The sequence below is a fragment of the Hetaerina americana genome, unplaced genomic scaffold, assembly GCF_022747635.1.
Source record: "Hetaerina americana unplaced genomic scaffold, ioHetAmer1.1.p SCAF_14, whole genome shotgun sequence".
Taxonomy (NCBI): Eukaryota; Metazoa; Arthropoda; class Insecta; order Odonata; family Calopterygidae; genus Hetaerina; species Hetaerina americana.
Window position 1 is genome coordinate 16,067,640 of NW_027286514.1, and position 27,879 is coordinate 16,095,518.

Sequence of the window (27,879 nt, forward strand, 5' to 3'; positions counted from 1 at the left end):
TTTTTTACGTTTAAATACTTTATTTACAAAACTATAATAGTGGAATATAAAAATTAATCTCATAAAGCAGCCAAATGCAAATGTTCGCAGTCCATTTTGATTGGCTTCAATCACATCGTTGATTTTCCTGGGAAGTCATCGATTCCTCTTTCGTTGGCAAGGAGTAATTTCCAGGGACGTTATTTGGCAGGAAACGCTCCCATCCAAGGAACATTGGAGCACTCAAGGATGGCGCCTATCCGTGGCTGGCTATTTTGTTCCTCAGTTTCATCTCGTCGATCGCCCTCACCTTCGCCACGCCGTTCATAGGTTCGCTGGCCATTGTCACTAGAGAGTCACCATCAGTATCTGCACCGACGTCCTGGAAAGCGCCAAAGTGTGACAGTCCCGTGAGCTCGATTTCCACATTAATAGTTCTATCGGGTACAAACAATAAGTTACGAGATGGCTTTGGGCGTGGCGTGGCTGAGGGAGCATCGAAGCTGCAAAACACCTTGGACAGGAAAACAGACAACGCAGAAGGATTTTGGAAGGAGTGGCGAGAGGTTGGGAGGTTAGTTTAGAAACTGCCCTCTGCAAAATAGCGAAAGCATTTCATTTGCATGCAATATGCGTTTGGACAACTTAAACCCTCCTTGCTATCTCCCGACGTCATCCTGCTTCCTCAGAGGCGTCGAGGGTTTGCACCCGTCCCATGTTCAAGGCCACACCCCGGCTACCCCCCACCCCCGAGGGTTTAGAACAGTGCCTGGGGAGGGTTCGAAATTGCCGTCCGGAGGAAATGCCCAGGGGTGGTAGGGTTATATGAAGTGCATGCATTTTAGTGTGCTTTATAGTTTCCCTTCAGAAGGCTCTGGGAATGGTCAAAATATGACACCGGTATCATTTAGTTTTATCCAGTACATCCACCTTTACCGCGTGTGAAATCAAACTCAAAGTACTTTAGTTTTCACATAATGTTGCTGCTTTTCCCTTCATGGGTTGGTATTAGTGCACATTTGGCATAGACTTCCTGCCAAATCCCTACCACATAAATGCCACGAATTATTCACGATAAACTTTTCTTCGCCGTTTTCCTTAACCCTTGAGTAGTTTTGCATATACTACCTTGATCAAAAATTTCCCGGAATTTATTCAGAAAATTAAAAATACAAGTTTATTCATCTAAATCTATATTGTCCCCTTCAAAGTAATCCCCATCGACTGCAACACACTTATGCCAGCGCTTGATCCAATCCTCGAAACATTTTTTATATTCGGTTTTCGGTATGTCCATCAGTGCTTCCTGCGATTTTTCCATTACTTCCTCTCGGCTGCTAAAACGCGTTCCCCGTAATGGTTTTTTAACTCGATTGAACAGAAAGAAGTCACAGGGAGCCAAATCAGGTGAATTCGGTGGCTGTTGGATGGTATTTGTTGCATTTTTCGTCAAAAAATTACGAATAATGATAGCACTGTGCGACGGTGCGTTATCATGGTGCAAAATCCACGAGTTTTCTGCCCACATTTCTGGTCTCTTTCGGCGAATTGCTTCACGCAAACGTCTCATAACGCCCAAATAATACTCTTTGTTTACTGCCTGGCCTTCTGGCAAAAATTCATGATGCACTACACCGTTGTAATCCATGAAAACCGTCAGCATTGCCTTCTTTTTTGACTGAAAACGACGTGGTTTTTTTGGTCTCGGCTCATTTGGTGAACGCCATTCACTTGCCTGATGTCTGGATTGCGTGTCGTACTCATAAACCCACGTCTCGTCTCCAGTAATGATCCTTTTGATGAATGTGGGATCGGATTCAGCCTCGCAAATCATGTCTTTTGCGACGTCAATACGGTCTCTTTTTTGCATGAAATTGAGGTCTTTCGGCACCAACTTTGCTGCTACACGACGGAAACCTAAATCATTAACCACAATGTCTTGGGCGGATCCATAGGCAATGTTCAAGTCCTCCGCTATTTCTCTGATGGTTAATTTGCGGTTATTGACCAACATTTCTTTTACTTTATCAATTTTTTCACCGACTTTCGATGTCGATGGTCTGCCACTGCGTTCATCATCTTCGATTGACTCACGACCACTTTTGAACCGCTCGTGCCACTGGTAAACGACCGTTTTTTTTAGAGAATCGTTGCCGAAACACTTTTCCAACATTTCCAACGTCCGTGCGCCACTAAATCCGTTTTTTACGCAAAATTTAATACAAGTTCGTTGTTGCAAATTTAAATCCATTTCTGAAATTGTAAAAAATCGCCAACACACACAGAGATAGATGTACTCTTGGCTACGTAACTTTTGCAAATGTCAAGTTATGACACTAAGATTTAAAGGGAATATCAACAACAGATGTACCAATTTAACAAAAAAAACAGAACTCAAATCGGAACGATGGGAGCGCCACACGGTGGTTATTCCGGGAACTTTTTGATCAAGGTAGTATGTAAATCCATCCCCACGGTCATTCTTCCCTCCCCACACACCCCTGGCCGTCCGTTCACTTATTCGAGTCCCAATAAGCTGCTCTTGGCTTGTCATAAGGTGCGTCCCCGGGTTCAAGCCACCAGAGTTGACACAACACTCTGACAGAGGCGGGACTCGAACCCGCGGTCTTTATGTTTAACAGTCGAGTACTTCACCCATCTGTCTAACCCAACCGGCAATTCAATGCCCATCAATTCCTATAGTATTTTACACGCACGTACTTCACAGAAAGCTATCTTAATCGACATCATATTTCATTTCAATTTCCAAGACCACTCTTCTATTAACTCTATCGTACAGCTCCTTTTTTTAGCTCCAATATTATATATAGCTCTAGTATTATTTGGATCAAATTTAAATTTCCACCATCTTATCAGAAACCTTTTTGGTCAAAATAAACAATTTACAAGGTACATCTCCAAATGTTTATAGCGGGATCTCCTTTCATAATGCCTCGCAGTTCTTTCGCACCTGAGCAGCGGACGCCCAATCTGTACAACCTGTGTCAACTCTCCATATCCTCGCATTGCGTCATCAAACATGCACCATCTGCCCTCATTATCTGCTTCATAAGTTTTTTGATTATCTTTTTGTACCACTGTATGTTAGAATGGTCTGTAGACACACTAGAGCAAACATATCTTCTATTTTCATGCAGATACCATTGTTTTATGAGGATTTATTTTCCCGATAAACTTTTTTTTCAGGGCTAAACTGTCGTGAGTCAACAAATTTACTAATAGGAAAAAATGGCCCGTGATCCACGGAGAGGATAAAATAGAACGACGGGGGCGGATGGGGAAGGAGGGGGACGACGGGGGGGTTTGGGAGGAGGGGTGTAGAGGAGGGGAAGGGGAGTGGTCACTCCCCCTCTGCTCGTCCACTTCGCGCACGATTGCTGATGTCTGGTTATCAGCGATTTCCATTCTTCCCAAAGGTATGTGCAAGTCGCACATACCTTGGCTCTTCAGCCATGGTCATTGTTCAAGTTCAGCTTTTACTTTTACTAATAATATTCCACCAGTCGCTTGCTTTTTATTTACACGCTTATTTCTACGTTTTTCATCCAATATTAAGGCAACCCCTCCGCTATAACTATCACTCCAGTAATCCCCGCTATCCCTCCATTCACCTTGCATATACCTAAAATATCTATCTTTCCTCTTTCCATCTCTGGCATTATATTCTCTAATTTTCCTGCTCTCAACATCGTCCCAACATTCCAAGTTACTACTCTAACTGATTCGGTATTCTTCTGCGTCTTCTGCCGTCGCCTTTGCTGAGCAAGACTTTCGGGAGATAAACGACCGCGGAAGGCCTCTCCCGCTCGTATCCTGAACTGCTGATGAAATTCACTAATAAACTATCAATATAGTCAATATTTTCGTATGAATGTTCTTATCATGTCGAGATATCGGCCTTTCTCTGCGATGTGCATGCCTATTCGACAAAACGATAGTTTTCAATTGCGCCGATACCAATATGTATTTATTTCCCTCACAATGGACCACCCTTCTGTGGATATTCGAAGGTCGGGCGGTTCCCGAAGCATTTAAAAAACCCAGTTTGAGCGGTAGAATAATGAAAACGCCAAGAGCTGGCTCGACGTGGATCGTGAATTGCCACGAAACCGCACTCACGCTGCTCTGGAATTTGTCCAGATCCTGCAGGATGTCCAGGAAGAAGGTGGCCCGCTTGGGGGAGGTGGCTGGAGGCTCGGCGGCGGCAGTCGGGTGCGTCCCGTCCCCTTTGCGCTCGATCCGCCGCTTGACCACGTCGTTGGAGGCCGTCCGCAGGTCCCTGGCCCACCCCACCCACGCCATCAGGTCGATTAGCTGCGTGGTGAGGCTGTCTCTCCGGTAGCCGAACTCCGCCGCCCTGTAGTCGTAGGGGAAGGCGTGGTGGTAATTGTGCCATCCCTCGCCAAGCGTCACCTCTGCCGTGATGATGTGGTCCACGGGCACGATGTCCCTGAGGAGAACGCGAGGCAGTTGTCACGTGAGAATGCAATCGAGCATCATTACTTTAACCTTTTGGATGAATTGAGCCTTACTCATTCTTTCCCTCCAGCTCACTTAACGGTTGGATGATGCTAACGGGTGTAATTCAGTTGCGTGGAAACCTTCGCCTTGCATATTATAGAGATTTCATTAATATAAAAAAACGCATAAGCGCAGTATTGAACCCTAAGGTCAATTTTGTAGGCGATGGTAGAGTTCACCCAGCTCTAAGCCCTATGAAATTCACGCATCAGGGTAATAAATGGGGCCAGTTTTTTTCCATGTGCCACCCATGGTTTCCCAGGAGGATCTGGTACCCGAAAAAGTAACATGATATAGAGGCGTGCCAGGGAATCGAACCCGGGCCTTCCAGTTCAATAGTCTAAGGCTCAACTCTTGGACTACCGCGTCCCTATTTAATTATGTTTATATGTGTTACAATTCCCTTTCTATACAATAGTGTAACAAATTATAATCAATATCAAGTTTAACATATTCATATTTGTGACCCCGAAATAATTTTTGAAGAATAATAGAAAACATATCGAGGGAAAGATGTTCTGTGATTTAAATCTGGGTACTTGAACGATCTCAACGGTGTTCCAGAAATTATTTCCAAGAACCATTACAGAATTAATGGCAATGAAAGAGCGAGAAGGCAGAATATTGTAGAATTTGGACTTATGAAATTTCAATTTCGTTGGAGTGAAGCAGTGGAAGTGCAAGTATTGTGATACTCACTGGTCATACGGCCTATACCCGATCATGTGGGCAAAGCTGTTAACAGTCCACGTGCCATGGAGGAGTACAACGTAGCGGCAGAAGTATGACACGAAGAGAGATACCCATATGTCTTCCTGCCACAAGTAGTTGGGCACCATTGTTGGTATTGCGATGGCCAGCAGCATATAGAGAGTCTTGTAATATCTACAGAACCAGACGTTAGTTAAAACATGAAGAATATATTGCATGGTATCAATTTTCAAATATCGTCTAAAATTTGCAAAAGAAATCAGATTCAATCTCTGTTGAGTCAAGGACATTTCAGCACAGTGTGCATAAACATTAAAAAGTAAAATGAATCCATGGGACTGGAAGCACTCGATATACTTACTTTTTCTGGAACATAACGATTCCATCTTGTTCCAAATCGCTCATGTCGATTCCCTTTCCCTTCTCAATGACCTTTGGGTGTTTCTTCGACATTAACCAGCCCATATGGGAGAAGAAAAACCCCCGCCTGGCATTATGAGGGTCTGCATCGGTGTCGCTGTACTTGTGATGCTGCCTGTGATCTCTGACCCACACGTACATGCAGTTCTAATTAGATAAAGAGTTTATAGATATTGTTATTTAATTGTTTCTCAGTAGAAATTCCCACAATACCCCGCAGATTGACGTAGGGGTGCGTGGGATGGGGTGTTAGTGCATCGGCCATCAATTCATAAATATTTATTTATGCATAAATATAAGTATTTGCACATGCATCAACAAATGTACGCTTACGCATGAACATGCATATTTACAAGTCTTATGTTTCCATCATCCATTTAAAATTTTGATCGGCAATTACGCTCGTAAGTGGACGTTGAATGGAGAAGAAAAACTAAAAAAATACTCACTTGTCCTGCTATTGTTTGGAGAATCACGAGGATGAGGCGAAGCTGCCAAGTCGCTTTGTATGACTTGTGCGAGTATAGCCGATGTGCTCCCATCAACACTCCTTGTGCGCTCGCAATTAGAATAAAAAATGCTGAAATGGGGAAGTGAGTGAATTAAAGCAAGTTAGTAAATTGCTTCAAATGCAAATAAATATAAAATGAACTTTCTATCCCTAGCTACCAAATATGGCATCTCCTCCCAATCATAAAACTCTTATTCATCAATCCACTGCGTCGAATGTACGACGTCGACGACTTCATTAAAATTATCAATTGAACTAAAAATTGAACCACTTGGCTTTTTGTATGGGAAAGCCAAGTGGTTTAATTTTAAGTTCAATATGAAAAATGTCCACCAAGTGACGCCAAAAACTGTTTTATTTATCAAAATTATCAATATTAGGTGATTTTGTACTTTTCCACAGACTTTATTTTAGGGTAAAACTCTTTTCGCCGATTTTCCACATCATCAGGTATCGCATGATGCCGCAAGTCAGTGAAATGCTTTTACCTTAAAATAAAGTCAGTGGAAACGTAAAAAAATATCTTCTAATATGGATACTAAATATTTCCACGAAGTGAAGTCTGAAATCGTAGAGCATAGCTTTTGTTAATTATCCCATTAACGAACTTCCCTCAACCGACCTTTGAAAACTGTTATCACATATAAATCGTGGAATTCCTTCTTGAAAGCCCATCGCATTGAGGAGTCGTGTGCGAAAACACGAAGCCGGCGACGCTAAAGAACAAGCCGCCGTCTTCGTAGTATGTTGGACGGAGGGCAGGTTGTGCATAGGGGTCATGTTTATTGAATTTTATCCCGTGGACAGCTCTCCGAGATGAAATTTCACAAGCGAGCAGCGCCATAATTTTATATGTAAATTTAACATGGTTAATTGAAATGTGACTTAAGACCAATTTTATGGTTCCTAGACCTCGATGATTTCGGTTCCATAGCTAACGGTTTCGTTACTGACAGAACATTTTGAAATCTCATACCTTCTTTTCTTAGTGTTTTAACTGCTCGTTTCTTTTTCTTATTTTGCTAATTTGAAATTTTGAATATGTACCTAATGATGGAGAAAATGCTACTTGTAAAAGTTGACTTAGGAATTAAATGAATTAGTTTGTAATCGGCTCATTTTAGGACAAATGGCTGATAAGTAGCTGACCAGCAGCCAATAACTAAGTACTACGCAACCTACCCAATCCTGCTTTCAAAGCAAAATTAGTGCAAAACTTGCAATGGCATGATGTAAATCGTTTACCATAGCAAGCCATTACTCTTTTAAACAGGGGTGTAACCAGCCGGGCATGTTTCACTCACCCCAGATATTTGTTAGTAATTTGGCTGAGGTTATGGCGAGGTACAGTCCGTAGATGGCAGCAGCGTGTAAGTATATGAAACCGATGACGTTTTTCCAAACTATTTGCCTCTGGAAGTTGTAATCGGTGCCGATCGTCTGCACTTTGAGCTGATTCCCCTTAACCTCGGGCTCCTCCTTCGTCCCGAGCCTCCGTTCCATGTCGGCCGTCATGGCTAAGGGCGCAGGCACGAGCAGGGAAGCGAGCTGGGAAGTGAGCAGGGTGAGCACGTCGTGAGGTTCGAATGTCTCTGACCAAGCCTAATCTCAATCCGAGGGTTTTATACCCGCCGGCGCGAACGAGGGCAATGGGGAGGCTTTAACTTTCGCGAATGAGACAATGGGTGCAAAAGGTTAGGTGAGGGTCACCATTGCGTTCGCATTTGTCCGTCCGCATTTATGTTCGCCACCGCATTATAGTTTCTCGGACTAATCATTTGACCGGGCGTTTATCGATGAGGGCCACAGATCCGTGCTCCTAAAGATTCCTACACGTGACCATTTATCCGCATTGGAACTGCAGTGATGAAGAATGCAACAAACTAATACAGAAAAACATAACACAATCGAAATGAAAAAATAAAGAGCGGCGAATGAGGCGCAAAATGTGCTTATTCAATAAGAAAAATGGATACTGACTTCGAGAAACTTTAAAAACCGAATCACAAGAATTAAATATAAATAAACAGACCGATGGTGTAGAGAGCACATGGAAGTAGTTCTTAAATTTTTTGCGTTTAGGAGTGGAGACGTACGTTCATTTCAAACTTAAATGCCACTGTAAGGAACCGTGATGGTACAACGGAGAAGTCATCGCGGGGTTAAGAAAGCAAATAAGGCTTTAGTCAGATTTTAAAAAGAGTTTAAAGAGTATTGACGTCGTTTCTATCATCATGGGTTGTTCTGCCGTGTGGCTCTCATGGTTGACCTCCATGTCTTTCCTATCCTAGGACATTCTCTTGATTTCTTTGTACCTTCCTCCAATTTTAACCATATCTAACGCCGTATAAAATATCTTCCTCTCTCGTCCTCTCTCCCCTTCTATCATTCCCTCCAACACAATTTTCAACAGGCACTCCTTCATCATACAATGCTCTAACCCAGTGGTCGACAAACTCGTTAGATTATTGAGCCTAATATCAACAGTACAACGATTGAAAATTCTTATAAGAACAAACATTTTAAAACTTGAACTATATAGGTAGGTACATTGTTACTAACGTAATTAGGGCCCTCCTAAGCTGGCCTTTACAGAAGACGTCCTCAATCTGATTGAGGTACGATCGCTAAGGTCGATGACCCCTTCCAACTCTCCCATCCACACTCATCTTGCATACCTGTTTCGTCCATCTCCTGTCTTTGCTCATCCTCTCCACGTGTCCAAACTATCTCCACATACGCACATTTCTTCCAAATGGACTTGGCCACGCCGAAAACCGACTTGTGCGCATTGACCACGAAGTTTTAGTTGCAATGTACGATACATGCACGCCCAGTTTATGCGGTATTTTGTGGAAGAGGGAAGGGCCAAATATTCGCTGCCGCATGTGGCTCGCGATCCGCGGTCTGCCGTACCCATTTAACCTTCCTTTTCTTCATTATCTTCAACCTATTGTCTCTCTCCTCTCTCTAATTCCTTCACATTACCTCCTTATTCTTCATTCTATCCTCCATCGTCTAATTCCTTCCATCCTCCTCCAGATCTAACTTTCGAAGGACTCCCGATTCCTTTGACTTCATCTTTCCGCAAGGTCCATATCTCTGTTCCGTACAACAAATTCCTACTTTCCCTCCAATCAATCCCGTGCTTTTTCAGAATCACCAGAATTCAATCCTTCATAGTTTTTCTCTAATCCAATGTACACTACATATCCTTTTTTGCTCTTTTCCCTTTTTCTTTCGCAAATTAGCTCTCAACAGACCCATTGCATCCCTTGCCCCTACCCCTCGTCTGAATCCATGTTGTTCTTCTCCCATTACGCTTTTTAGTTTCTCACACAATATTCTATTGATCGTTTTTAATACTATACTAGCCACATATATTTTAAAATTATGGTTCTTTGTTCCTCGCATTTCTTGGTATTTTCCATCTTGTATCTATAAAAACCATTATATTTTCCTTAAAGCCTTTATTTGTGAATCTCGTCACTCAGATTTGTTCATTATTTCTTTCCTTTCTTATTGAGTCTTTTCAATAATTCAACTGGAATTTAGTCAACGCCTGCTGCTTCTCATCTCTTTTATGGATGCTTCAACTTCACTTTCAAGTATGTCATACCTTTCTTCCAACATCTACCAACTTTTTTCCTTCCTCTGGTTCCAATTCAATTTCCATGGATATTTTCTCTCATTCAAATAACCATTCAATGTATTCTTTACACCTGTTAATTACTTCCTCCGGTTTAATAATATTTTCCCGTCTATTTTTATATCTAAAAGATACTACTTACTTTCCCATCAAATGTAAGCTCTCTTGCATCTTCCTGCATCATTTTCTTATCCATTGTTTTATCTCACTGCACTTGTCACCCATCCATTTTTCAATTACTTAATTTCTTTATTTTCTGAATTCATTGTAAAGTCTCTTACCTTCTTCAGTGCTTACGTTTTTCCAACTTTTTGTCTAACGTTGCGCCTGTGATTCATCCTTTCCTTATTTTCCAACTGCACTTTACACCAACTGCCTCTTTTTCTGCTTCTTTCATACTGTTTTTATGTTCCCCTAGGTCTCATTTTTATAGTGCTTATCCCCGTTGGCTTTCAACTTTCCCACATTTTTTCTGTATTTCGTCAGGTTTTTATTAATTCCATTATGTTTTTCAATGCCTATTTTCTATTTTTTCACTTACTTTCCATGCACTTTTCAAGTTTATATATAACTCTGTCATGACTAGGTTATGATCAGAATTGTTATCTACCGCTGGTCATCTATTTTCTGATTTCATACAATTTCTGTACCTGCGATGTGTTAAAACAAAATCAATTTGGCACCTCACTTAATTTATTCGCGATGTCCATGTGATTCTTCACTTTTTGAGGGTTAAAAATAAGGCGTCGCCAACTACCGGACAGTTTTCTACACAAAGGTCAATTAGAGCCTTGCCCTCTTTCGCTCCCTTTCCCCAGTCCAAAGTTTCCCACTGCCTTACCTTCACCACTTCCACCCAAAACTGCATTGAATACTCTCATTACTACTGCGCAAGTCTTTCCTTTACAGGGATTAGTTCTCTCCTCACTCAGCGCCCGCCCACTTCTTCTTCTCCCGAGGGTTGCCATGCATACTTGTATTACTATCACAAGATTTTCAGATATAGTTTTCCTTAACATTATCATCCTTTCATTAATGTGCTCTACCTCAATCACAGTATCTTTCATCATTCCAACAACCTTTATTGCGACCTTTTCTTCGATTGGATAGAGGAGCCTTTGCCCTCCATTCCATCTCATTTCATTCATCCCAAGAAACTCTAGTCTATTTTTCACCATTTCTTTCTCTGCATTTTCTAACTTGCCTCCCTGAATAAGCATATTCCATGTTCCTATGCTCATCTTTTCCTTTCCACTTCTTCCTTTGTACTTTCTCTTCTCGGTTTCCTCTTTCGTTTCTTTATCCCTTTCTGTTCTTGCCATCACTGTATTCCCCTTCCGAAGATCAGAATTAGGGGAAGCCCTACCTCCGGAAGTTTGTGAGAAAATGTAGCTCTTGGGTGCCTGGCGGTCAAAGAGGGGAGGGAATTCCTCCGCGAGTCGCCCCTTCCTCCGTACGTACATTCGTCTCACAACCAGCCCAAGGACCTAAGCCTCCCCTTCGATACGTGTGGCAGCTGACTTGGGAAGCTAATGCAATCGAGTCAATTGCTTCCGATCGGAAAAAACCCGCTCACTCTCTCTTTCGAAATGTTCCAACTCCCCGAGAATGAGGAGTACGACACAATGACATTCATTTGTAAACAATGAGGACGATCTTAATTTGTATGGATTATATTTTCTTTGTTCTTTTGAACATTCATGAGGCTTGTCGTGGTCACGTAGTTCATTAGCGCGAGCGCCTGTCTTTCCTAAGTGTTGGCCAACAACTTTAGTTCTCAGAGTTATAATATTATTATTACTATAGGTAAGTTAAGGTAGTTTTTTGATGGACACAACCACCAAATGTTTCTCGCGTCTCCTAGTAAAACAAAAGCCAACATCCCACTCTACCACAAAGTACCTCTTCAATTCCACATACTACCTTCATTCCGTTCAACCTATCTTATTCCTGCCCCTTCCACGTAAAACTAACCTTCTCCCCTCTATCACATTCTTCAACATCCCACTGCCGATCAAAATGCTTTTTATCCATCTTTCCTGTCTCCTTATGATTTCTCCCAACAATCCCCTCTCCTCCACCACTAAGTCTAGCACTTCCTCGATTTTTATCCTTTCAGTCCACTTCACCTCCTCCACACCCACATTTCAAAAGCTCCAATCTACGCCTATCATCCTGCTTCAATGACCATGTTTCCGCGCCGTACATAGCTACGCTCCATATAAAAATTTTAACGAGGCTTTTCTGACACCCTTACTCGATGTCCCTGTCATCAATTCCCTCCTCGTTAAAGCTTCTAACGCAAATATTCTTCTTATGCCCCGACTACTTTGACCATTTAGTACAAAACACTTCCGTGAAACCACCACGTTCCACCTGCTCTATTTTTTACCCTCCTATTCTAACGTTTAACTTAGCCTGTCTCTTTCCGGAAAACCGTAAACCTTCGTTTTATTTATATTGATTCTCATCCCATATCTATCACACTGTATTTCCGAATCACTCCGCTATGTCTGCAACCCCTTGGCGACGTGATAAACTAAAAATTTATTTTAGGCTTCTGATGATCAAGCTTTAGTTTGTCAGTCATAGTGATAGGAATTTTGGACGGAATGAAGGGAGGAAGAAAGTACATGGAGATGAAGTTAATCTGGAGTACGATGTTAGGTTGTGTTTTGTTAGGAGATACAAGAGAATAATTTGGTAGTTGCGTCCATTAAAACCTACCTAAACCGGTAGATTTCCTAAAATAAATTATATGCATATATATATATATATATATATATATATATATATATATATATATATATATATATATATATATATATATATATATACACATTCAAACACGAAATCCCGCCAAACGGCGAATAAATACTCATATATACAGAAACATATATAAGGAAAAGGGATAGGAACACGTATAAAGGACGAACACAATAGAGGTGGGGAAGGCGGAATCGAACGGATCACAAGAGTAAAAATATTCCCTCAACCGGGACTCGAACACCGGATCTTTCCACTTGCCGGGCGGATGCTCTTAACCACTTGAGCTATCGAGGATATGTAATTTACCCTGTTTACTCTTGTGATCCGTTCGATTCCGCCTTCCCCACCTCTATTGTGTTCGTCCTTTATACGTGTTCCTATCCCTTTTCCTTATATATGTTTCTGTATATATATATATATATATATATATATAAACTATAACCATAAACACAGTAATCAACCCGAAGGTCGGTTTGGTAGGTGATGATAGAGTTCACCCAGTACTAAGCCCTATACGGTGTGTGAAATTCACACATCAGGGTAGGGGGGCCAGTTCCTTTACCTGTGCCGGTTATGGTTTCCCAGGAAGACCTGATGCCCGAAAAATCACATAGCTTGGGTGGAGCTGCAGGTACCCAGAGTGCCTTGCCCGGGAATCAAATCCAGGACCCTCCGGTCAGCAGTCCAACGCTCTACCCCTTGGAATACCGCGATCCACACATAAATATATATATATATATATATATATATATATATATATATATATATATATATATATATATAAATGGATAGATAGTACCCTGCAAGCCACCGCAGTGCTAGATATGAATTCAAAAGGTTACTTAATATGAGTCCGATAATATTGGACGAAAATTTTAAAAGGGATTCAGTATTAATGGGAAAACGATCCCTGCCAAATATTCAAGCAACATCAATATCTTAGTCGTTAAATACTGAAATTTAAAAAACAAAGTCGTAGAATATCATCAACTTATTCAAAGCACAGGCGCAGGTATTAATGCAGCAGAAAGCTGGCTATCCACTGATATAAGCGACGGTAAAATTTTCTTAAAATCCTTTTCCATTCACATAGACGACATAGTAAAAAGAATCGGGGGCGGTGTCTTCACTGCAGTTAAACATTCTTGCGCCAGCATGGCTGAGGTAATTCCAGATAACGCTTTGGGAAGCGATTGGTGTTCAGCAAAAAGCCCTCAATCCAAAAGAATTCATGCATGCGCATTTTGGTCGGCGGTCGACAAAGATGATTCCATACTAGAACTAGGTCAGGAAATCAAAGGTTTCTTATCCCAATACAATAATCGCGACATTATAATTGGTGGAGATTTAAATGTTGCATCTATTGATTGTGGGTCGCGGTAGTCCAGTGGGTAGAGCGTTGGACTGCTGACCGGAGGGTCCCGGGTTCGATTCCCGGGCAAGGAACTCTGGGCACCTGCAGCTCCACCCAAGCCAAAGTGATTTTTCGAGTACCACGTCTTCCTGGGAAACCATAACCGGCACAGGGAAAGGAACGGGCCCCCCTACCCTGATGTGTGAATTTCACACGCCGTATAGGGCTTAGTACTGGGTGATCTCTACCATCGCCTACTAAACCGACCTTCGGGTTGATTACTGTGCTATCTATTGATTGGAGCACATACAAGTATAGTTTTAAAACGAGGTGATAAAGACAAAGATAGCTGCGAGTCGTTGTCAAATTCTTTGTGTTGAACACCAAACATCAACTTGTCACTTCACCCACTAGGGGTGATAATACTCTTGATTTTCTGGCAAAGAATATACCCGAAAGGATATTTAAATATAGAAAGAGTTAAAGGAATTGGTGACCACAGAGCAGTAAAAGCTATGTTTTCCCAATATGGCGTCCAAAATAAGAATCCCAAATGAAAAGTTCACTTGTTTAAGAAAGGGACTACAATGTCTTAAAATGTATGTTACAGAGTCGATTTGTTAATTTTTAGGAAGATAGTACACACCGAAATACTGGGGATACATGGACCCACTTCCTTGAGATGAAGCGCTCAGTAGTCACCAACTTCCTTCCTGGTAAATAAAAAAATAACACGGAGCCTAAATGGTGCGATGAGAATGCTAGAAAATCATGACGTCACCTAAAGATGTGCCACGATTGATCAGCAGTTTAAAAAAGCCAACTTATTAAATTCCTTGTTTCAAAGCGTCTTCACCAATTTCTCCGACAGCTTACCAAATCGTGCGTACAGCTGATGCTCAAAATTAAAATCTCATGGGATGGAATAGAGCGTTTGCTGAAAAACATTAAGCCTAATAAATCCTCCAGGCCCGGTCAGATACCCGCTAGTATATTTAAGAATCTAGCATCGGAAATTGCGCCAGATCAAGAAATTATATTTAAGAAATCGCTGGTAGATCACAAGGTCCCCAGTGATTTGGAGAACGGAGAATGTGACACCTGTCTTTAAAAACGGAGAGAAGGCGGAACCGAGCAATTATAGACCTATTTCCCTCACATCCATGTCATGCAAGTTGCTAGTTCGATGGCGGGACACCTCGATGGTCAGGAGTTACTAATGGCTGACCAGCCCAGTTTCCGATAAGGTAATTCCTGCGAGACAAAACTTGTGACATTGTGTTATGCTCCGTAGCCATGACACGGAGCATAGCCCACTAGCAGCGTAAGTCGCCTGAGACCCAATGGGCCCAGCCGTCTGTGCTTGGCGGATCGTCGAGCTGTGCGTCAGGTGCCAGTTAGGTTACTTTCTGTTGTCCTTGTTTTAAATGTTTATCGAAAATGGAAATTGATGAAATCACGGAGCAACAAATCAACATCAGGTTTTTGGTGAAGTGCGGTAAAAGTTATCAAGAAATTACTGAAATGTTGACCGCTGTTTATGGCGATAATGCTCTGAAGAAAACATCTGTTTTCAAGTGGATTAAATCAAACCCAAATATCAAGAAATAGCCGATCGAAAATCAAAGTCAAGCTCCTGGTTTTCTTTGATGTCGAAGGTGTTGTTTGTTATGAATTTCTTCCTGAAGGACAAACAGTAAATGCTGAGTTCTACCTTGCATTTCTCAAGTGTTTGAAAGATCAAGTGCGTCGTGTGCGACCAAATTCGACTCAAGTCGATGGATGAACCCTTCACCATGACAATGCACCTGCACATTCAGCATTGATTGTTCCCCAGTTTCTGGCAAAAAATACAATCACCATCCTTGATCACCCTCCTTACTCGCCGGATCTCGCCCACTACGATTTTTTCCTTTTCCCAAAATACAAAAATGTGATGAGGGGACCCATTCTGGGAAGATGTGGACACAATAAAGAGAGGGGCTGACGAGAAAACTAAAAAGCCTAACTGCCGTGCACTTCCAAGGGTGCTTTGTGCAGTGAAAAATGGAATAAGTGCATAGCAACGAATGAAGAGAACTTTGAAGAGGACAAAACCGATGTAGACTAATTTTGCAAAATAAAGTTTTTATGGCTCAGTTCGCTTATTTATTGGACAGACCTCGTAGATGGAGTTGGCTCAAATGTTGGCAAATGAAGTCACTTTGCGTGTTCCCCAGGGAAATGCTATCAGAACTCTTTTATTCCTTATTTACATTAATGACATTAACGCTGTAGTTAACAGTCAGATACCTTCATTTGCCCATGATGCAGTGGTTGGCAGAGATATCCGTAATCCTGAAGATACAATAGTTTTAGCAGATGATTAATGGCTATGCAACACTGGTGCAACACTTGGCAATTAGAATTAAACTTAAAAAAGTGTACAGTGATGAATTTGTGGAAAAAAGAGCAATTCCCACCCAAATGCCTACTGCATCAGGAATACTAAAATGGAATGTATAGACTCTATTAATTACTTGGGTGTTACCCTCACTCCCCATCTCTCCTGGGAGAAACATATGTGCAGAAAATATGTGGACAGGTTCACAAAAATTACCAGTCATTAGAAAACTATTGGTGAATTGTGATGAAAAGTCAAAGAGAAATTTCATCCATTGCTGGTTATGCCTCATGCAGAATATACTGCTAGTATATGGAATAGAAGTTAAGATTGATTGCCTTATTGCATCGCATGCAGCGTAGATAAGCTAGAATTGTAAAACGTTGTTATGATAAACTGAGTAGGATATCAAAATTATTAGAGGATCTTGGTTGGGAATCACTCACGGGGGCAAGGTTAAATTACAGATTGGAACTCTTGCATAAATTGTAAGGATGTCTCTTTAGCAGTGATGTTGAAAATGTATTGTTACCCCCATCGTATTACGGTAGGAGAGATCATGCTAGTAAAATTAGGGAGATAAAGTAGTAGTATGTAGAACAGATAGATTTAAGATGTCATTATTTCCACGAACGATAGGGGATCATAATAACATTGTTCGACCGTGGTAGGGTCTGGTAAAATTATTCTGGTGTGTATTCACCCCCTGCCACACATGCTGGAGGAAGGCCCATTTCAAAACAAGGATTAGTTTGCCTAATAAATTATTTATTTGTTATTTGAAAAAAAGGAATAAAAATTAACCAAAACCATTTACATGACTGGCCCCCACAAAAACAATACAAGTCATGCATAATTGAGAAGTAAGAAGAGGATATTCTACTTTTACATGGACATGCAAATCATAAATGAACTTGCAGTCCAAAGGATTCACATTCATCAGGGGGGATAAAATAATTTTAATTACTTTGGTTGAATACCTAGAGTCTGAAAGAACTTCAAAATTCACCGTTCTTTTTGTCGTTGAACAATATTTTTGTGTGGATGCTGAATTCTTTCAGTTTCCACGAATGATTTTCCTGTTTCTCTCGCCCTTACACTTTAAGCCCTAATTTTTCTTTTGCATTTTCAGGTGCACCTGTACTTTTGGCGCTGCCGGAGGAGGTGGTGCCATACGTGGGCTCCGTGGGGGAGCGCTACCACACCCAGCAGCTCCTCCTTCAACAGCCCCCCCCCCCCCACAACCATGAGCTGCGCTATGCCTCGCACACCTTTCCCCCGGTAGGGGAGATATGTCAATGAAATTGGAGAGAACGAGATTAAAACAGATAGCTTTAAGATCTCATTTTTCCTATGGAGGATAAGGGATCAGAATAATGTTTCCTAATGATGCCTTGGCTGAAAATTATTTGGTGTCCAAAGTAGTCTGGTTTGTCATCACCCCCTTCCACATACTCTGGTGGTGGCTTGCAAGGTACTATATAAGGTTAAAAGTAAGAATTTCAACTGTGTAGAAACATTAAGAAGGGATGTGGTACACACAGGTGACAATAATTTGCATTTACAAAAATGAAGCCAAATATCCTAATAATTTTAATTTGCTAAATAACTGTTTCATAACTTGAGCCTTTTAAGTGTGTGTATCAAACATTGGCTTTGGTGAAACTCTTTCCATGCTCAATCAGGCATCACAGACTCCAAATACATGTACAACATATATGACGAATGGGTTTCCTAGATGTCAGAGGATCAGACTGAAGGTGAGGAAGGGCATAGGGGTGTTTAATGAAGAGCAATGAAGCAAAGATTCAACGATTTGTTATGCTTTAAAATTAAAATGCTGATATACTTCTATTAGGTTTATTTGCAAGAAATCACAAGGAAGGATGAAAACATCCAAATTTTAACCTGCCATCTCCTTGCGCTTAGACTGGGAATATGAGATCAATTCTACCCAATTTATGTGCATTTACCATTATTACTATTTCAGCAAATGTGCACACCAAGGCCTGATGGAGCATTGAAACAAACCACTGACCCCACGATCCAATGCTTAGGAATCACAATTATTTTGGGAATTCGGGATATTTATTGAATATACTGTATATTGAATCACAAAGAACTCTTCGGCTTGAACAAAAACTGTTGAACAAGAGGTGCAACTCTCTCAGGGTGCTCCAGGTGAACATCGTGATTGCCTTCCACTGGGTATATGCTGACTGGAGCAGAACACTTGTTGAACACATCCATGCGGCTGGCATAGTACCCACCACCGGCCAACCGGGTTTCCTCAGCAACAATCAACTGGACTGGGCAGACAATTTTTGTGAAGAGCTCAAATTGCTGTTCTTTGGTGAAGGGATGGTGCACTACAAATTTCAACCGCTGGTCCAATGTGAAGGAATGATCATTTCCAATCTTGAAGGTGGACCTCTTCAGGAAGATTGCAGCTGCTCCATCAGTGAGAGTACCATGAAAACGTGATTTTATCTTGTTCAATGCTTCCTCATAGCTATATTTTGGAGCCATGGAACCTGAAATGCCCAATTACTTTGTTAGACCAACAGGAAAAGAACCCAAGAAGTTTTCGTGTAATATTGAAGTGCCTGCCTTTTTATTTTCACTCTGGGATATTGCTGAGCCTGTGTCAGTGTTGATAGGTAGGGGTAGGCTTTCTCGTGAATCACACATGTTAGGCTACGACAAGATAATTGGCACCAGACATGAATATTTGAATATCCGTTTTGTGGCTAGTGAGTTTGATAATAATGTTGCTAGTTGGAATGCAAAGAGTAACCATCAGTAAATGAGGTGGTGTGGTAGATTGGGGGGGAACAAGTACACATCAGTGCATGATGACATTGGTGGGAGGGCCTAGATGTCAAAATATGGAAAGGAAAAACAAAGATGAAGACATTGGACCACTGACATTGTTCATTGCAGTCAATTAATGCTTTAATATTAGTGGCATTAGTGTAAAGGGACATGTTTTCGGCCTCCATCTGCAATTCCGCGCATTCTTTATAGGTTTGCAAATATTTCTACATGCTTATTCAAATTAAGAGAGTTGCTTGCATTTCAGATTTACACAGGGGGTAAACAAGAGTCCTTCAGATGGCCTGGGAGATGTTACAGGTTTCTATTGCCAACATGTGAATGGTTGTATTTTATTTTTTTTTAAATCGGAGTGAAGCCGCCATATATTTATAAATACACTGATGACCTTGAATTTTCTTAATGGGGAGAATTTGATAGAATGGCTTCCTTCGTTTCTTACTAGATATTGAGTATTGAACAAATATTTTTGCATTATTGGAAATTCTCTTAACTTATGGAAAGGTCTCCCAGTCCTCTCCCAATGAATGTGACCAGTTTCCCTTTCATTTCAACCAAATGCAACCCCAACCTCTCCAGTGGCAAGTTATCTTCACTTAAATGTATACTAGGAGTAGAAGAAGTAAATGGATTGACAAGGAAGGAGTATCAGCAGGCTGTAGAGCAAACCATGGATGTCGGTAAAGAGCTGAGTAGCATTGAAGAATAATGGGAAGGTATCAAGAAAGGGATATTGAAAGCCGCAAGAGAAACTATGGAAACTGTTAATGGGAAAAGGACTAGAAAACTATGGATCATGGATGAGATGATTATAAACATAGATGGGAGAAGAAAATGGAAGAATGAAACAAAGAGTTAGGCAAAAGGAAGTACAAGGAGTTAAATAATAAATTAAGGCGGGCAACAAATAAAGCAAAAGAAGCATGGTGGAAGACGCAGTGTGAGGATATGGAAAGTTTGCAGAGGAAGGTTGGAATTGGGGTACTATACAGCAAGGTTAAATTACTACTGGGAAGCAACAAGGGATTATCTGTGCTAACAGTTATAGATGTTTCGGGTAAGATAATAGCTGAAACAGAAAAGGTCCAAGAGAGATGGAATGAATATATAGAAGAACCGTATAGTAAAGAACTTCAACCAACAAAGTTAGACATAGAAAAGGAACATGACGTAGAGGAAGATAGCTTAGGTCCAGGCACAGTCGACGATGAAATAGAAAGGGCATTTAGGGAGAAAAAACTAAAGCCATGGGGGTGGATAACATTCCTGCGGAACTACAGAAATGTTTAGGAAATCGTGGGAGGAAGAGGCTATATGGACTGATTCTTAAAAACTATAATGGAAGGAATCGGGCCGGAAGACTTAAAGAGATCAGTGTTAGTTCCTATTCTGAAAAAGGTAAAGGCTACATCATGTGAGGACTACAGAACAATAAGTTTGATATCCCACACAGCTACAGTTATTCTCATGATCATCAACAAGAGGATAGAGAGAAGGGCAAATGATTACTCAGGGGGAGATCAGTTTGGGTTTAGGAAGGGGAGAAGCACGCATAATGCTATTGCAGTAATGAGATTATTAATCAAGAAGAATATAGCATATAATCAAGATGTATTTGCCTGTTTTGTTGATTTTGAAAAGGCGCTGGATATAGTTAATTGGGAAAAACCAATGAGTATATTGCAGAAAATAGGAATAGATTGGAGGGAAAGGAGGCTAATCTGCAACCTGTACATGTCTCAGACTGCACAGGGGCGAGTAGGGAGTGGAGAGTCCAGATGGGCTGTGCTAGGAAGAGGTGTAAGGTAGGATTTTCCGTTATCACCTGTACTGTTCACCATATATGTGGAGGAAATGATTAAAGAGGCAAAGGAAGAACTGGAGGTAGGAATGAAAGTGGGCGGGGAATTCGTAAAATCAATTAGGTTTGCTGATGACCAAGCTTTAGTTTGTCAGTCAGCCAAGGGGTTGCAAGCATTGCTGAGTGAATTGGAAATTCAGTGCGCCAGATATGGGATGAGAATCAATATTAATAAAACAAAGGTTATGCGATTTTCTAGAAAAAAAAGGCTAGCTAAACATTAAAACTGGAGAGCAAAAACTAGAGCAGGCAGAACTATTTACGTATCTCGGTAGTGTTTTGGACCAACACGGTCAAAGTAGTAGGGACGTAAGGAGAAGAATTGCGCTAAGCAAAGAGCCTTTCATAAGTAGGAGGTAGATGATGACAGGAATGTTGAGTAAAGATATTAAGAAAAGACTCGTAAAAACTTTGAAATGGAGCTTAGCTATGTACGGTGCAGAAACATGGTCATTGAAGCAGGAGGATAGACGTAGATTGGAGGCTTTTGAAATATGGGTTTGGAGGAGAAATGGACCAAGAAGAAAACAAATGAGGAAGTTTTTGGTGCGGTAGGTGAAGAGAGGGGTTTGTTGGGAGAAATCCTATGGTAGCAGGAAAAATGGGCGAAGGGCATATTATTGGCAGTGGGATGTTGAAGACTAATACGTTGAATAATAATTTGACCATTTAATTTTAATTAAGAGATTTTTCTCAATATAAAAGCATTCCATTAAATACAACATTTTTATTCAATGTTTCCACTTTCTCACAAAACCTATACCATATCTCCACTTCATTTTTTGTCTCTTCAAGGAGAAAACGTAAGAAAAAAAGAGAAAGTGACACCTGTCGCTCATTCAACCAGGTTTCTATGCTCTCCTTAGGAGGATATAACTGGAACTTTGGATATTAAATTCTTTTGATATTCTGCGGAAATATCTTTTTATTAATTTGAATGCCACATAAGTATGATATCTCCATTAAGTATTGTTCAAGCATTATTAAGTCTATTCAACCAATTATTTTAAGTCCCTGTTTTAAAATGTTGCACTAAACTTAATGATCAACTTGGAAATGCGTTCGAACATTTCACTCAAATATTTTTCGTTTCATTTATATCCTGAATAAGTTTCTTTTTGGGATAAAATCCGTGTGTTATTGTTATTAATTTTTTTGTTTTTATAAACATAATAAACTTGCAATGGGATGTTGAAGACTGATAGAGGGGAGTATGTTAGGCAAACGAGGAAAGGGCAGGAACAGGATAGGGATGTTGGACGGGATGAAGGGAGGAAGGAAGTACTGAGAGATGAAGAGGGACCTGATATAGAGTAGGATGCTGGATTGTATTTTGTTAGGAGTCACAAAATATTTATTTGGTAGTTCTGTCCAGCCAAAACCTACCTGTACCTTAACCAGTAGATAACTTAAAAAAAAAAAAGTACTGGTACTTCTAAATTGATTTTTTTGGTGCCTCTTTTTAAGATCACTGTCCTAATTCCAAATGCATCATTCAAACATATTCTGGATCAAGACTGACAGTTTACACAATCTAGGTATAGACTTGGAAATTTCAGAGGTCTGGGTTATGGCCATGTTGCCAAAGATACTGCACTGGAATTATAAAGGAAAATCCTTAAATATTTTATATTCCATGACTGTAAGCCATTACTACTCATGGTGCCAGCCCAGATCTTGGAGATAAAGCAACAAACGTACCAAAAGCATATACTTTCTCTAGAACTATTGGGCATATTATTATTACGTTTCTGCAAGCTCAACTGATTCCTGGGAAATATTCTTGAAAATGTAGATACACATAACAGCTTTGAGTTTATTCTATATTCATTAGGGGTGTCAAATTGATATTATCCAGTCATTGTGATACAAACCACCAAATGTTGTGGAGGTATTGTGTAATGTAACTGATGAAACTTCTTTGCTGAGGTTACTCACTTGGTTGCCTTTTAAGTAATAATCATCTAAACTTTGATTTTTCTTGAGTTAATTGCTCTATGGCACAACCTGCTATTTCTTGTGGGGAATGTTTCATATCATCTTCCGAGTAAACATATAACCATGGATGTTGCAATACAGCAGAGGGGTTCAAGAGAATACAGAGAGACAGACTAACTTGTCTGTAATTGCTGCTAAAGAAATAGCTGCAGATTTGAGCAGTCTCAAAACCATTAAGCATGCCAGGGGAGAAAAATAAGTTAGCTTAAGGATCAAAGGCTGAAAATGTACCATAATATTTTTGGTGATTAAAAGCCATAATAAGAAGAATTAAGGTGGGCCCCTTAATCACAAAGGATACCCTTAATAATGGCTCACCCCGCAACCTAAGTGAGCCACTGAAGTTGATCTGTCTTCAACCACTTGGCATTCACATTCACTGAAGACCTTACATACCCTTCATTTTCTCCTCCAGTTCCTCCATCTTTTTCTCGGCTGATTTGAATTTTCCAAAAAACTTGGTGATATGAGAGACTGCAGGCACAAGAGCATCGATGACAACGAGCTTCCGAATGCACTCGGGGAAAATGCCCGCAACATACAAGCCTATCTGCCCACCAAAACTATGCCCCACATAAAGCAAAGATTTCAATTCCTTCTGCCGCTGCAGCATCCACTGGATAACCCTATAGACAGACGACACCATGTCCATGAAGTAGATGGGACGTCCAGGAGGGAAGTGGGAGGACAGTCCATGGCCAGGGAGGTCAATACTAAGGATGGAGTGCCTAATGTTTCCACTGAGGAGGATCGGAGCAAGTCGGTCAAAGCTGTTGGCATTGTCTTGAAGGCCATGGACAGCCAGGATGGTCTCATGTGCTGGGTCACCCCACACCTTGCCTGGAAAGGAAGGAGCATGAGGAGAGTTGGCATACTGTCCATTGCATGTCTTTGTGTGCTTCCCCAGGGGAACCACTCTAAGCATAAAACTGGGAATTCACACACATGGTTGCAATGTCTAAAAAATTGTGGTTTGAGGAACCTTGGCACATTCTATGTAATGAGTAGAGGATTACCATGAGTTTGACCCAGAAGGAAATACAGTGGTTTCATTATGATTGATACATTGACTGAGGAAACACTTTCAATTTTTTGCACCCCATTAATAAATTGCATTAAATAAGCAAGCACATGATTTATGTAGTTTGCATTAATTCATTTCCATTACATTGCATTTAAATTCATAATAATTCAATTTTGATTTGACAATTTCATAAAAACTCAAAATAACACCCATTTCCAAAACTGGTGGATTACAACCTCTTACTCATTATATTTATTCTTTCTTTGAATTCAGGGATTGACACTTTATGCATGGGGGTATTGTTTTTAAGTATTTATTAAAAGATAATAATGGAGATATCTAGATAAATTTATTTTGCATATTAATTGATCCTTATGTACATAATTTTGTAATTAAAGCTAATAATGTCGGTTTTTGTTTCAAAAAGCTGTTGATTGAAGTAACTCGCAGTATGGAGACAATAAAGGCTTGTGGTGTAATTACGGTCCTTCATTTCAAAGATACCAGTTTTGATATTATTATATGTTATAGATAAAATATTTGTTAAAAATTACGATATATGTAAAAAATATCGAAATTCGGAAATGAATTCAAATTTAAAATAATTCAAACCCCATTTTCTCTCCAAGGCAGTCGATTTTCCCTAAAGATTTCTTCATTAGGCCTTTGTAGATTTTAAGAGTAACCTTCCAGCAAAATTTCAAAATTGCAGGCCAAGTGAATTGGAAGAACTTGTGCTGCACAACCTTTTACTTTTGATAAGCCACACAACAGTTATTTTTTAAGCTTACAGTAGGATAACTGCAGCAAAGATAGAAACTACTTCAAACATATGAGTAACTTTATTTCATTCGTAGTTACACAAAGTAATGCAGAACCAGACATTATTAATTATATCTGACAAATTATAAATAAATTATACAAAAAATAAAATTGTGAAATTTCAAATGTAGAGTTTTTTTTTTACTTTTTAATCAACACGTGTTCTCAGGGAAATGTTATAAGAATGATTGAAGTGCAACGAAACCTATATCAAGCCATAACTAAATTCTGCATTTGAAATTAGCTCTGTGTGAAGCAATTGCCTGAAACCATTGCATTCATGCAATAAGAAGTAAGATGCTTTCATATGTCTTATTTTAAGCTCAGTTAATCCAGCCCTTGCTTCCACAATGAAAATGTAATTCGAAATATTTACTCAAGTTCATTTTACATTTCTTTTTGCCTTCTATTCAAAGGAAAGTTACTCCATGAAAACAGTGCTCTTTCATGATCCATCTAAAGGAAGTACTCAAAAGCATGAGATGTTATTGGAATGGAAAGACTGGAGTACAACACATTGAATTGTAAAGCAAGTGAGCATTCTACCAACATGAACAACAGTGCATCTTATAAAAGGGATAGAGTGAACATGGACTGAACCACCTCAGTGTACCATGGTTGGGGGCATGCCGAGCGCTGCTTGAATGAAATCAGAGATCAAAAGGAGAGTTTGCCTGGATGTGAAATTCTGCCAGTGGAGCAACCTGCCCAACATGCTACCTAAGAGTACCCGATTTGGAACTTCAGAGGTCTAATGGGCAAATGTGAGAATATTAGAACAGGAGGTATGCTTAATTATTTGGCATTAAAAATGTCTAGAAGTTAACTAAAATTATCGACATCTCATTTCACCGGAAGGAGATAAACGAATTTCATACAAGGTCATATAACAATTTTCAGAATATACTAAAAAGATTTACTTATTGAGATATGCTGAACTTTATCTATTATTTTGGAAAAATTGAACAAAAAACATATCACAACATTGCCACACTTTAATAAAACATTTTTGAAAGGGAATTGTGTCTCAACTGAACACAGACACCTAGGGTCTATCATATATCACCAGAAAGCACTGCAACCAGCAGACAGTAAATAATAAACATGACAAGGAAATGCCGCCATGAGGGGACCAACAATCACAGAATTTTACCAAGTCATTTGAAGAGGAAGAAGTATCATATCGGATGAAATAGGACTGAAATGGAAATCAGCCACTGGAAATTTCACTGTATTAGGAAGAACTAAAGGTAAGCCCACCAGGATGGCGGAAGGAGCAACGCTAATACAAGTTAGACATGGGAATAGCAGTGAGTTTCAAGCAGCTCTCCTCTTTGAGTACATGGTTCATCAAGCTGCAAATGGAAGGATGCTGAATATCTAAAATACCAACCAAAAATCCTCCATATTCCTTGAATTGATTTCCTCAATGATAAAATAAAAATTAATGATAATTTATTCCAAATATTATTCGTAGTATCATTAATAACCATATGCAAAACAATCACAAAGAACTATTTCCTAAAAGAAATTTTGACACTATTGGGGCCACCAACTGTGGGTTGTCCAGGTGTACATCATGTCGGCCTTCAACAGCGATATTCTCAAATTTATGACAGCACTTCCTGAACACAGCTAATACTTCTGAGGCTCCATCCAATTCAAAGGATCCCGTTGATTCACTGGCACGTATGATCAACAGCTCGCACCGAATACTAGACAGCAGTCCACACAATTGCTCTCTACTTAAGGGAACATGAATGCTGGCCTTAACTTTCTGATCGATGCCGAAATAATAGCCATTCTCTTTGCCACTAACATTTTTGATGGAACGTGACAGAAGGGCCATGGCCGAGTCTGAGCTAATATTGGCTACTCTACTGGATTTCAGCCTTTTGAGCAGAGCATCTTTAGTATCCATGGGAGGTTGTTTGCCAAAAATCTTTCTTTCGATTTCAAAAAGATTTTCATAATTGGCCCTAAACAGCATTGGATGAAAATATACTGGTGCTGTCCTTGGCTTCACTATGTCCAACATTACCAGTTTATTTACTATTTCTGGATACATTGACGCAAAAAACGAGCCAATCATGCCTCCAAAGCTGTGCCCCAATAAGTTGCAAGTTTCCCATTTAAAATAATTAACAACACGTTTGAGGGCTGCGACCATGTCCATGAAGTGGTACGGCAGGCCGTCAGGGTAATGAGAGGATTTGCCGTGCCCCGGCAAGTCGACCGCCACTATAAAGAACTTCTTAGGAAGCAGCGGGGCCAATTTTTCAAAGCTAGCAGCATTATCCATGGTGCCATGAACTGCGATTATCGGATATCCATCAGAATTTCCCCAGGACTTGGCTGCGAGGATAGAGAACACACCAATAATTTAGGCTGAAGGGCCAATCTGTGTGGGAGGTACTGATAATTTTGAAGGACTCAACGCATGGGTTAATGCTGGTGTAATACACGACGCTGTAAATTGATTGAACCTGAAGTACTCACCAGCAATAAATCCCCAAGGTACTGGGATTTGGACTTCGGTAACTTTCATGGTCATTCTTAGATTCTTCGAATAACGCGTCGAGCGACGTGTGTCCTATATTCTCCGAAATCATCAGTGCGAGACTGATTTTAACCAGGTCGCTGCAATAATTCCCACAAGAACGGCAAATTGCGAAAGTTTCATAGCGAATCTTATCGAATGTTTTGATAACAGTCGTAACCGTTCTAACCAATTGATTCTCCTTCTGTGGCGCCATGCGGTATTGACTGTTACTGGCATCTTGCGGCAAAACTATGAAATACGTCGGCTAAAAAGCTTCCATGCAAAGGTTATGAATGAAGTTGAAGCGGTATTTTTACTTTTGGGATATTTTTTCTTTGTATTATAAGTCGTTTAAGAAGATAGTTCTAGCTTTGGTGCTCTTGGCACAGAGTAATTATTTAGTGAATATTTAAAAAATATCCAAAGACCCACATTAAAACAGTCGCATGAAATCTGTAAAAATGCTACGCGGGGTCAAG

At 40.3% G+C, this 27,879-nt stretch overlaps 1 protein-coding gene across 2 annotated transcripts; it reads right to left on the reverse strand.

Annotated features, from left to right (window-relative positions):
* LOC139686380 (acyl-CoA Delta-9 desaturase-like) lies at window positions 1–27,581 on the reverse strand. Of its 2 annotated transcripts, XM_071583572.1 has the most exons (7): window positions 27,358–27,581; window positions 23,409–23,852; window positions 6,102–6,232; window positions 5,594–5,799; window positions 5,221–5,406; window positions 4,120–4,450; window positions 1–361 (listed from the first exon to the last, which is right to left on the reverse strand). In XM_071583572.1, exons 1-7 carry the CDS (start codon window positions 27,410–27,412, stop codon window positions 236–238), a joined length of 1,479 nt encoding a protein of 492 aa, XP_071439673.1. In that variant the 5' UTR covers window positions 27,413–27,581; the 3' UTR covers window positions 1–235. The 2 variants fall into 2 exon arrangements, with proteins under 2 accessions (XP_071439673.1, XP_071439674.1); XM_071583573.1 differs by lacking the exons at window positions 23,409–23,852; window positions 27,358–27,581 and adding an exon at window positions 7,468–7,722.
* Between the last annotated feature and the right edge of the window lie 298 nt (window positions 27,582–27,879).

Bases quoted from the DNA above. Each gene is read 5' to 3' on its own strand.
- LOC139686380 (XM_071583572.1), bottom strand. From the start codon at position 27,412: ATGACCATGAAAGTTACCGAAGTCCAAATCCCAGTACCTTGGGGATTT. The intron at 5,800-6,101 runs GTGAGTATTTTT...TTATCTAATTAG, and splicing joins TCCAAACAATAGCAGGACAA to AACTGCATGTACGTGTGGGT. The intron at 5,407-5,593 runs GTAAGTATATCG...CTGGTTCTGTAG, and splicing joins ATCGTTATGTTCCAGAAAAA to ATATTACAAGACTCTCTATA.